At 51.6% G+C, this 11,522-nt stretch overlaps 1 protein-coding gene across 1 annotated transcript; it reads right to left on the reverse strand.

Moving 5' to 3' along the window:
- Positions 1 to 1,213: 1,213 nt before the first annotated feature.
- Positions 1,214 to 9,214, reverse strand: LOC136553665 (uncharacterized). Its single transcript, XM_066545346.1, has 2 exons — positions 9,093 to 9,214; positions 1,214 to 3,203 (listed from the first exon to the last, which is right to left on the reverse strand). Exon 2 carries the CDS (start codon positions 3,191 to 3,193, stop codon positions 1,754 to 1,756), a length of 1,440 nt encoding a protein of 479 aa, XP_066401443.1. The 5' UTR covers positions 3,194 to 3,203; positions 9,093 to 9,214; the 3' UTR covers positions 1,214 to 1,753.
- Positions 9,215 to 11,522: the final 2,308 nt, after the last annotated feature.

Consider the following 11,522-nt stretch of genomic DNA (forward strand, 5'->3'; position numbering starts at 1 on the left):
AAATCACAGAATGGGTTTGTGTTGGAAGGGACCTTGAAGATCCTCTAGTTCAATCACCCTACCGCAGACAGAAACACCCTTCACTAGACAAGGTTCCTTGGAGCACCATCCAACCTGGCCCTGAACACTGACAGGAACAGGGAATCCTCAGCTCTTCTGGGCAACCTCTTCCAGTGCCTCACCACCCCACAGTAAAGCATTTCTTCCTAATACCTAACCTAAACCCGCTCTCAGTTTGAAGTCATTGCCCCTTGTTCTGTCACTACATGATCTTGTAAATTGACTCACCATCTTTCTTGTGGGCTCCCTTCAGAAGAGGCTGCTGGTAGATCCCTTTTCTTCTACAGAGTGTGCAACCCCAGTTCCTTCAGGCTTTCCTTGTAGGAGGAAAATCCCTGTAATCAGCTCAGTGGCCCTTCTCTGGACTTGCCCTAACAGGTCAATCTCCTTCTTGTGCATGGGACCCCAGACCTGGATTCATTTCTCATAATATGTATGACCAAGGTGCTGGAAAACTGACTTTTCTCAAAGTTCCAACAATTTAAATAATACCCTATTTGTTGGGGGTTTTTTTCTGACATATTTTGTCCTATTCCACTCACTTTGAAGTTCTAGCACTTCTAGAAAGTCAATTTTGGAAATTCGTCTGACACCATTTATGCCGGGCTGAGACTATGCAGGATTTGAACCACGCAGTACTGGCATGCTGTATGAGCTGGAGGCTTCTTAGGGTGCTTGCTCAGTTCCCACACTGCTATTCAAAAGGATGTTAGTGTCATTTGAAAGACCAATGTTCCCGTGGGGTATTGCTATGTGTGCATTACAGGACAGAATTACATATCACACTCCCCAGCTTCTACTCTGTTACTGAGAATGAAGCATAGAGGCCTGGGTCTAACACAGGAACAGCTCTGTACCCTAATGCTGGTTTAGTTCTTGTGAAAACTGCATTTGAGTCTGGCAACATGATAGACCACTGTCTGCTGCAGCCTGAGCTGGGGCAGGGACTGGCATGATAATTTATTGATGTAGTGCTGCGGTGCTGAGATGATGAGTTTGCCCGGCTCACGTTCAGCCCCGATCAGCGACGAAGGGGCGCTTGAGGAGCCCGGAGCTCCTATCGTGCCTATGGGTCCCGAAGAGATCCACGATACGAGAGCGAAGGAGGGCGGCAAACGCAGGGAGGCGCAGGCAAGGAAAGAGGGACTCAGCCTTCAGGAAGGGTTGGCAGGTTTATTGAAGGAAGGTCGAAGGGGGAGAAAAAGCAGGGTGGAGGGAGAAGGACTGAGCACCGAACTGAGGGCAAGTAACAGCTTATAAGGGAAGGGGGAGGGCCTGGGAGGGGCAACACGACAGCAAATGAGGGTATGAAAAAACTGATACATAGTTTGATGAACACATGAAGCTAACAAATCAGCAAAAAACTGGGGAGGGGCCCTGCCCTTGCCCAATCACTTGACACCCTGGGGAGAAGGTTCTAGAAGGAAAGGCAGGGCTGCCGAGTGATGGACAAAGGCCAGGGGTGGGGACAACAAGACACATCTGATGGATAGGGGAGGGGAAACGTGATAGACAAATAACGATAAGAAATTGGGGATTTCCAGGGAAAGAGGGGGGAACTATTCAGGATGAACCAGACCAAATCAAACAACGTTACATCACACACCACCACATCTCCCCCTTTCGCAAACAACAAAAAAAGGAAAGGGGGGACGGGGGGACTAACTTATTATAAGTATCTGAGTTTATGTTCTCAAGGTTCGAGTTCGCTGTCCTCATAGGACAGTTCTTGGTCCACGGGCCCCATGCTGTCTCCTTCGTCAGGGTCCTCCCAAGAGTTTTCTTCTGGTGAGTTAGGGGGTGCTTGGAGTTGGAGGACTTCCGGAGAGGAGAGGGCTCGGTTAATAAAGTTTTTCAGTACTTTCCATAGTATTGAGGCAGCGAGTAACACAAGTATAAGTGAAAAACATAAATAAACGATTGGCTTCAGGATGGCCACTGCCCAGTTTGAAAGCCCCCACCCGCGGAACATGTCCCCCAGCCAGTCGGTAGTTTGTGCTTTAATATTTTCAAGATGATTTTGCATGCGCTCAATGGAGACTCTCGCGTCTTCAGCCCTGGATGAGAGGTTGAGGCAGCAGAGACCTTCAAACTCCTCGCACTTGTGCTGGTGTAACAGGAGGAGGAAATCGATGGCGGCTCTGTTTTGGAGCGTGGCTTGCCTCGTGACTTTCTCATCATAAAGGAGGTCCGTTAGGGCGGCTGACGTAAGATTGGCCTGTTTTACAACCCAACACTCTAGGCGGCCCAATTCGCCTAGTGACTTCGCGATCGCTACCCAAGGGAGTAAAACTGTGAGGGCAGTCGCTTTTGTACGGTCCCAATGTTCAATCACAGAGTCGCAGCCTTCATCTAGATTCTTTAGATCTCTTTTGGTACGTACCGAATTGAAGGTCGAGTTGAGGCTTGCGCTTTTATTTTGCCAATCAATAATATGGGTCAGGTTGGGTGTAAACAGGGACAGCCGGCCTAATGCACATGGTCCCCCGATAGGATTAGATGGGATTCCCGCCCAAGCTCGGTTTCCGCAAATTAAGAACAAACCATGGGGAAGGGTCACTGCTTTGTCATTCGGGGAGGTGGCTAGAGGGATTTTTTCAACACGTTTGCACCATTGGTTCGGGAGATAGGAGGCATTGGAGGGGTTCAACAGGGTCAGAGTGCGTGGATACCGGAGTGAGGCAGAGGGGGGGTGTTGGGAACCCGGGGCTTCTCTAAAATATAGAGGATTACCGGGGCTGGGGATATATCGAAAAATGAGGCAAACTGGGGCAAGTGCAGAGCCGAGCAAATGGAGCTCTGGAGGGTTCACCTCAAGAGTAGGTTGTAAGCGGAGGTGGTCTCTCCAGGCGTTCCAAAAAGCAGTGGGGGATTTCGGGGTAGTTCTGAAGGAGTAAATATAATTGAAAGGGGAGGGAAGCTGGGAAGGGGGGAGCGGGATCCCCACGAGGCAAGACGCCATCGGGTCTTCAGCTGCCGCCGTGTTCAGGCAAAGGTGATCTTGCCCCAGGGCTTCCGCGAGGGTCCGCCAAACATTAGGTTTCGGCTGGGGGAGAGTCCATGCAGAGCAGCTGGTGGTGAGCGTGGCCCAAAGGAGGTAGGTGGCAACTGGGTGTGTCTGGGGCCGTGCCATACCTGAAAAACTAAAAAGAGGCAGTATCAGGGAAGGAGAACTGGGTTTTAAGAAACGTGAACTAAATATTCGAATGGTTCTGGCTCATCACTGAATAAAAAACAGATAGGCGGAAGAAGGGGGTCAGGGGGCTTTCTTCGGCGCCTCCAACTGGCGACACGGACTTGTTGCTCTTTCGTCTGGTGTTTCGCTTCCCTGGGCACAAAAGGCCGAACCCATTTTGAGGGCACCCACTTGGGACCAGAAGGAGTGAGGACGCAAGCGTACCCTCTCCCCCAGGTCACCAAGTCAAAGGGTCCTTGGGTCTGCCAAGTCTCCGGGTCCTTGATGAGGACCGGAGGCTTGGCTGTAGGTTGCAGCGCGTTGTGGTTCCCGAAGTGCCTAACCATGGGCGGATTCAGACTCTCAAAGGAGCAGTTCAAAAAATTCAAGGTGAACATCGCCTTTGAGAGTCTGATGTGAGGGGGCTCTACCTTTAGGGTGGATTTCTGGTGTTCTAAAGTTTTCTTAAGGCTTTGGTGAGCCCTCTCTACCATGGCTTGGCCTGTCGGGGAATAGGGGATGCCTGTTCGATGTTCTATTCCCCATTGCTGCAGGAACTGGCGCAGTTCCCTGGACTTGTACGCAGGCCCATTATCAGTTTTGAGCAGCCTAGGGATGCCCAGAACAGCAAATGCCTGAAGTAGGTGTTTTTCGACATCCGCTGCTCTTTCCCCCGTGTGGGCGGAGGCGAATACCGCGCCGGAGAAAGTGTCTATCGAGACATGAACAAAGCTCAACCGGCCAAAGGAGGGAACATGAGTGACATCTGTTTGCCACACTTCACAGCTCGAAAGTCCTCTAGGATTTGCCCCCAGGCCCAATGATGGAAGCTGGTGGGACTGGCACTGGGGACATGTCGCCACGATAGCTTTGGCCTGTTCGCGCGTCAGATTGAACTGGCGAACAAGGCCAGGCGCGTTTTGGTGGAACAGCTGGTGGCTTAGTTTGGCCTGACCGAAGCGATCAGGGAGCGGGGCCACCTGAACAGGAGCGGCAAGGGCATCAGCGCGCCTGTTGCCCTCCGCAATGAACCCCGGCAAGTCGGTGTGCGACCTTACGTGCATTACGTAGAAGGGCTGCTCTCGGTGGGAGACTAAATTTACAATTTTGGAGAGTAGCTCGAAGAGACGAACATTCGAGACGTCCTGGAGGATTGCTCCCTCCGCTCTGGACACTACACCGGCTACATATGCCGAATCAGTTACCAAATTGAAGGGCTCAGAGAACCTCTCAAAAGCCCGGACGACTGCATCTAACTCAGCCACTTGTGCCGATCCTTCCACCACAGAGATGTCTGCCTCCCACCGCTGAGTTTGAGGGTCCCGCCAAGTCATCACTGACTTGTGGGATGCTCCAGATGCGTCAGTGAAAACGGTCAGGGCATCGAGGGGTCTCTTGCTCTGTACTGACTTGATGGTGAAAACAAATTCTTGATTAAACAATTTGTGGGCCGGCCGATCTATTGTAATTTGGCCCGTGTAGCTGTCCAGAGCTAGTTGTAAAAGTTCGTTCGTTTGAAGGACGTTCTCAAACATTGCTAATTTGAGGTGGCCCGTGCCGAATTTAATGGGAAGATGAATGCACGTCAAGTCCTCACCTGCCAGCTCCCTGATCCGTGATCTCGCTTTCCGGATCAGGTCAGCCACCAGCTCCAGTGGCGATGTCATTCTCTTGGACCTGTGGTGGCTCAGGAATACCCACTCTATGATCAAGAGGGGGTCCTTCGCCCCGCGGTCCTTGCTCTTCCCAATGACTCCGTCCCACTGGAAGAGCATGCCGTGAAGGTGTGGCAGTTTCCCCAGAACAATAAAACGGAATGGCAGGCCCGGTTGGTACCGGTGGGCCTGCCTGGCCGAGATTAAACTCTGAATTTTCTCCAGAGCGGTTTTGGCCTCCGGGGTGAGGGTCCTGGGAGAACTCAGCTCCTCTCCCCCCTTCAACAAATTGAAGAGAGGGGTTAGGTCCTCCGTGGGAATACCTAACCAAGGTCTCACCCAATTTAAAGAACCACACAGTTGGTGGGCATCTGCTAGGCTTCGGATATTGCTTTTTATTGCCAATTTTTGCGGAACAATGGTCCGCTTGGTAATTTCAAGGCCAAGGTACCGCCAGGGCGGCATCCTTTGAATCTTTTCTTGCGCCAGCTCAAACCCTGCAGCAACCAACGCAGCGGTTGTCAGGTCAAGCGCATGAGCCAACAGGTCGTCGTCTGGCGCACAAATCAAAATGTCATCCATATAATGATGGATGACGGCTGACTCCACAGCTGCACGGACAGGGGTCAGCAGGGAAGCGACATACCATTGGCAGATCACCGGGCTGTTCTTCATGCCTTGTGGCAATACTGTCCAATGGTAGCGCTTGCCTGGGGCTTCACGGTTAATAGATGGAACCGTGAAGGCGAAGCGCGGCGCATCATCAGGGTGTAGGGGAATTTGGAAAAAACAATCTTTTATGTCAACAACTGCCAAATTCCAATCTTTAGGGAGCATCGCAGGGGACGGCATCCCTGGTTGGAGGGGTCCCATATCTTTAATAACTGCATTAATTTGACGGAGGTCATGCAGGAGTCGCCATTTGTCTTTGTTGGGCTTTTTGATGACAAAGATGGGAGAGTTCCAAGGCGACATGGACTCTACTAAATGCCCTTTCTGTAGTTGTTCCTGCACGAGCTCGTTGAGCGCCGCTAATTTTTGTTTGTTTAGCGGCCACTGCGCCACCTGTACTGGTTCATCTGAAAGCCAATCCAGCTTCCAGGTGGGGCGCTCAGCAGTGGTCGCTGCCCGAAAAACCTGGGGAGTCACTGGTAAGTCAATTCGGGCTCCCCACTGGGCCAAGAGATCCCTCCCCCACAGGGGTTCCGTATAATCTAATACAAACGGACGAACAGAAGCCAATTGTCCGTCGGGCCCCGTAATTTGTACGATGCCTTTCGATTGCCTCGCCAATTGAAGCCCTCCTACACCTCTGATGTGGCCAGGGACGCTTTGCAATTCCCAACGCGACGGCCAATCCCGAGAGGGAATAACCGTGACGTCTGCCCCTGTGTCCAGCAAGCCGCGTAGAGCGACTTGCTCTCCCCCTTTTTTCAATTTACAAATAAGTTTGGGCTTTTCATGCCCAAGAGCTTGAGCCCAGGCTACTGTAGGTATGTTTGAGGCCTGGGCCGCTGATTGAGGTTCTAGAGATGGTAAAGCGGAAACAGTGGATGGTTGTGGCACGACGAAGAATTGGGCTATTATCTGCCCCTTCGGTAGGAAGAGCGGGGGGTGGACACAGTGCAGCATGAGTGAGATTTGTTCCGAGCCAGCGGGAAGCAGGCTCGGGACAATACTCACTTCTGGTGGGGTCGCCTTTGTGTCGCCTAAGACGAGGAGACTGTGGCTTTGACGTTCCCAGTTTGTTAGGCCCTCCGGGAGGACAGCAACGTGGTGAAAACCGGCGGAACGGAGATGTAATGGTTCCGCAAGCTGCAACCTACGGGAGGAAACACAGGATGAAAGAGCATGAGTATTAATGGGTGTTTGTGTCAGTCCGGTATGAAGGTCAAGTCCAGTTGGAGGCATCATTCTACTGTTCTCCCTCTTCTCCCGCCAGGACGGATGGTGTGAGCAGGCCTCCGCATTTGTGTCCTGGCGCAGGGGGCCGCTGCGCTGTTTAATTAGTTTTTTTGAATAGTTTGCCCGTGGGTCCCCTGCACGGACTTTTTGAACTCATAAAATTGTTGTTTGAGGGGACATGCGGGCATCCAGTGCCCCAGCTTCCCACACAGATGGCACGGTGTGGCTGGAGGCTTGGGCACCGGGGCTGATGTTGGTGGCAGCGGCTGCGCGGTAGTGGGACAGACGTCGGTGGTAAATGGGGGCTCCTCGACGGCGGCGGCAGCAGGACGAAGAGGTGTCTTCAGGCGGGAGGCTGCAGCAGGTGGTGGTCCGGTACCTGATGGAACTAATACCTTTTTCCCACACACCAAAAGCATGTCCCGCAGGGTGGGAGCTGGCTCTAGAGGGAGGCTGTTGATCGCATCTTTGCAGGCTGAGTTGGCATTGAGGAATGCCATCTCTTTTAACAGCTCGGCCTGCAAGTGTTCTCCCTCAACTTGATAGTTAATAGACTTTCGGAGCCGCTCTACAAACTCGAGGAATGGTTCCTCGGCACCCTGCAGGACCTTGGCATATGGGACCTGGGGTGCGGCCGCTCGCAACCCCAAGAAAGCCTTCTCAGCCGCCCGGGCAGTTTGCTGCAGGACCTCCACGGGTATGGCTCTGGCTTGGGTTGCTCCGTCACTCCAGTTCCCCATCCCAAGCATATGGTCAATGGAAATGACCTCTCCGTCTACACTCGTCCGGGAGTTCGGGGAATCCCATAGGGACGGGAGCACCTTCAAGGCTTCCTTTCTCCACGCTGCCTCCCAGAGCACTTGCTCGGTGGAATTGAGGAGGCAGCGGAAGACTCGGCGGAGGTCGGCAGGTGTAATGACCGACTCCGCCAGGACAGCCTGAAGGAGTCCCCGAAAATATTCGGAGTCCCTCCCGAACTCTTTCTGTGCTTTGCACAGCTCCTTCATGGACGAGTGAGAGAAGGGGACCCATTGAGCCAGGGTTGTCCCATCTCCCGCGGGATGAAAAACGACCGGGGCTGCTGATGGGATTACAGACAGCTCCGGTCTCCGGCTCGGGACCCCCTCCCCGCTAGCCCCCAGGGCGTGGGAACCGGAAGGGAGGGCGTGGGAACCGGAAGCGGGAGAGGGAGGGTCCCGGCGTGGGAACTGGAGGGAGGGTTCTGCAGCAAAGTGCCTCCCCTTGTGGGAGGGGCCCATCGACGTCGTTGCGAAGGCGGGGGGTGGTGGGAGAGGAGGGGAAGGGGGAGGAGTTGCAGGGGGTGAAGGCGGGGGAGGAAGGGGAGGAGAAGGGGGCGGGGGAAGGGGAGGGGACGTGGGAGGAACCCGCGAGAGGGGAAGGGAAGGGATTTGGGGGGGGGCTCGGGAAGGAGTGGGGGAACTCTGGGAAGGAGAAGGGGGTTTTTTAGGATTGAACACGCGGTCCCCTCCATTTTGGGATGATTTGACGCCATCTTGGCGAGAGGACCGCGGAGAACTGAAACGAACTTTGGGTTTAACAACTGGGGTCGAGGGGGTGCGGAAAGAGGGAGCAGGAACAGTCTCCTCCGGAGGTTGGCCAGACCTTCGGAGGCTCGGGGACCGGGTCACCCGCGAGGAACTTAGGGACGGGTGTCTCCCTGGCGCGGGGCTGTCGCGGGCTGCTCCCCGCAGGGACTCGGTTCGGGAGGGAGGGCGCGAGGAACGAAGGGCAGGTGCATGGGGACGGGGAGAACTGGGGTATAACTGGGGGTCCGCTGGCTGAGTCCGGGAAGAGGGTTTAACAGCGAGGGCAGAAATCAAAAGGGATATTAAACAAAAATGGCTCTGAAAAGACTTGCTGCCAGCTTGAATCTCTCTCTGAAGGCGGGATTGGACCCGCTTCAGGAATCTGGGATCCAAGACTGATTCAGCATTTAAATCAGGGTAGGTATGGGTCAGCCAGCGGACTAAACTTTTAACTTCCCTTTTATTAAACTTATAATTCCCACCCCCCAGGGTACCCACAACTTGGTAAAAAACCCCTTTCTGAGTGGCCGACAGTTTAGCACCCATATTTGCAGATGGAATACGCAGGGGTCAGCCACTCGCTCTACCGCTAGCAACAGGAAAATCAAAAGGAATCTAAAATAAAACTAAACGGGGTCCCCACTGACCCTGACCTCCCCCTCCCACTGGCCGAGGAGAGGACCGGGATGCCTATGCCAGGTTTTCCGTGAGGTCAGGTGGTGGGCTGTACAACACAGCCAAGAGACTCACCCGTCAGGGGGACGAACCAAGGCTGCTGCTAGCGGGAGCTGCCTGCGCCGAAGGCGGCCTCTTTAGGGTGCGCTGAGAGGGTGTCGCCTTCTTCTCTCCGGAGCACCGCACCTCCCGAAACGAGGGCGTGCTACACGGAGAGCGGTGAGTCGCCCAAAGGATTAGAACAATCCAACCCGCGCGTCGTGGGACTCCTGCTCCGAGATACAGTCCTCCGAACGATGTTCCAGGATCCACAGACTGCCTCAGATGCAGGGGTCTTCACGCCACGCGTTGGGCGCCAAACTGCTGCGGTGCTGAGATGATGAGTTTGCCCGGCTCACGTTCAGCCCCGATCAGCGACGAAGGGGCGCTTGAGGAGCCCGGAGCTCCTATCGCGCCTATGGGTCCCGAAGAGATCCACGATACGAGAGCGAAGGAGGGCGGCAAACGCAGGGAGGCGCAGGCAAGGAAAGAGGGACTCAGCCTTCAGGAAGGGTTGGCAGGTTTATTGAAGGAAGGTCGAAGGGGGAGAAAAAGCAGGGTGGAGGGAGAAGGACTGAGCACCGAACTGAGGGCAAGTAACAGCTTATAAGGGAAGGGGGAGGGCCTGGGAGGGGCAACACGACAGCAAATGAGGGTATGAAAAAACTGATACATAGTTTGATGAACACATGAAGCTAACAAATCAGCAAAAAACTGGGGAGGGGTCCCTGCCCTTGCCCAATCACTTGACACCCTGGGGAGAAGGTTCTAGAAGGAAAGGCAGGGCTGCCGAGTGATGGACAAAGGCCAGGGGTGGGGACAACAAGACACATCTGATGGATAGGGGAGGGGAAACGTGATAGACAAATAACGATAAGAAATTGGGGATTTCCAGGGAAAGAGGGGGGAACTATTCAGGATGAACCAGACCAAATCAAACAACGTTACATCACACACCACCACAATGTAGCTATGAAGGATATGCTTATTTTACTTATTTTACTCTTTTAAAATTACTAAATTACACTACTGTGGCAAAATAATTATGATTATTGTGAAAGACTTCTTTCTTTTTCAGTTTTTATGGCAGACACTCTTTGTCTTCTGAATACCTCATTTCCCTAATGCCAGAGAAATTTTTCTCATTTCTTTCTTTAATTTTCCTGGTGCTTGACATTGTTTGGTAATTTCCCTTCAATAGCACTGTCACATCTCCAGCAGTTCAGGAGATCAGATATTACAAATACCGTGTCCTGAGAAACACAGCATGTATCACATGCCAAACTCTTGAAAATGTTTCAGGTTGTTCACATTTTAATCTGTTTGATGAAGTTAATCTGGAGGAGGGCCTGGACAGGCAGTGATGAGATGTTTGGATTCAGTTTCATCACAAACCATCAAATGACATCTCTTATGCCAGTAAAAGGAAACCAACCTTAGGAGCCTTCTGGTAAAGACTTCCTTCCTTTGGAGAATTTATAGAAAGGAAACAAAATAAACCTAGCCTTTTATTTAAAAATAACTTGTGGTTCTCTCACAGACAAAACTAAAAACAGCCTTGACCAGGTAGGAAACACCTGATTTTTAATTTTCTCTCTAATTTTAAATCTATCATTAAGGTATGTGGCTAGCAGAGTACAAAATCCACTTGAAGTTCTACAATAAACATTCAGAAGGACTTACATAATTAGATATTACAGAACTAACATGATGGTGCAAAAATCTTACAGCTATCAAAGACAGCTAATAAGTTGCCCTGTGCTCTGCCATTTAAGCACATACTGTTAGAGCTGGTGTCACACTGATCTAAGGAAGCTGGGAGAGGGGGCTAGCTGCACACTATATTGTACCCAGACAGTTTGGGATGGGATTTTGCAAAACATTCATGGATAATTGATCCTCAATTGCTTTTGACCAGAAGCTCTTCCTTTTCTTGGACTGCAAAGCAGTATTGGGCACCTAAATATGTAAGTTGCCTTCCACTCCAGCTTTCAGGATTTTATCTAAGTTAAAACATCAAAATTCAATTGAGGTGGAAAAGAAAAACTCCTTAGCAGGTAACATTAATAGATAATCCTTAAGACAGAAGGCAAAAACTAGATATGCAAAACTTATTCTGCCCTCAAAATGAATGGTGCTACATCTACTTTAAATGCCATGACAGCTCTCATTTGGATCAGCACTACCCATAAATCAACTTTCTCATAAATAACTACAAAGCTGGAAAAAAAAAATGCAATCCTGTGCAGCAAGAGGGAGTGTTTGCATTGACACAGATATGTGTTGTGCCCTGACTATTAGCATAAACATTTTTTCTGGCTGAAAATTTTCATGCTTGGTTTGGGTTCCAAAAAAAGAGATGGAGATGGAAAGAAGACACTTAAAGTAACTTGAATTCTGGGAAAAGATTTTAGATCTATACATAGGCAGATATCAGTAAATATAATTATATGAAAGATGACAAAA

This window comes from Molothrus aeneus, chromosome 2, assembly GCF_037042795.1.
Source record: "Molothrus aeneus isolate 106 chromosome 2, BPBGC_Maene_1.0, whole genome shotgun sequence".
Taxonomy (NCBI): domain Eukaryota; kingdom Metazoa; phylum Chordata; class Aves; order Passeriformes; family Icteridae; genus Molothrus; species Molothrus aeneus.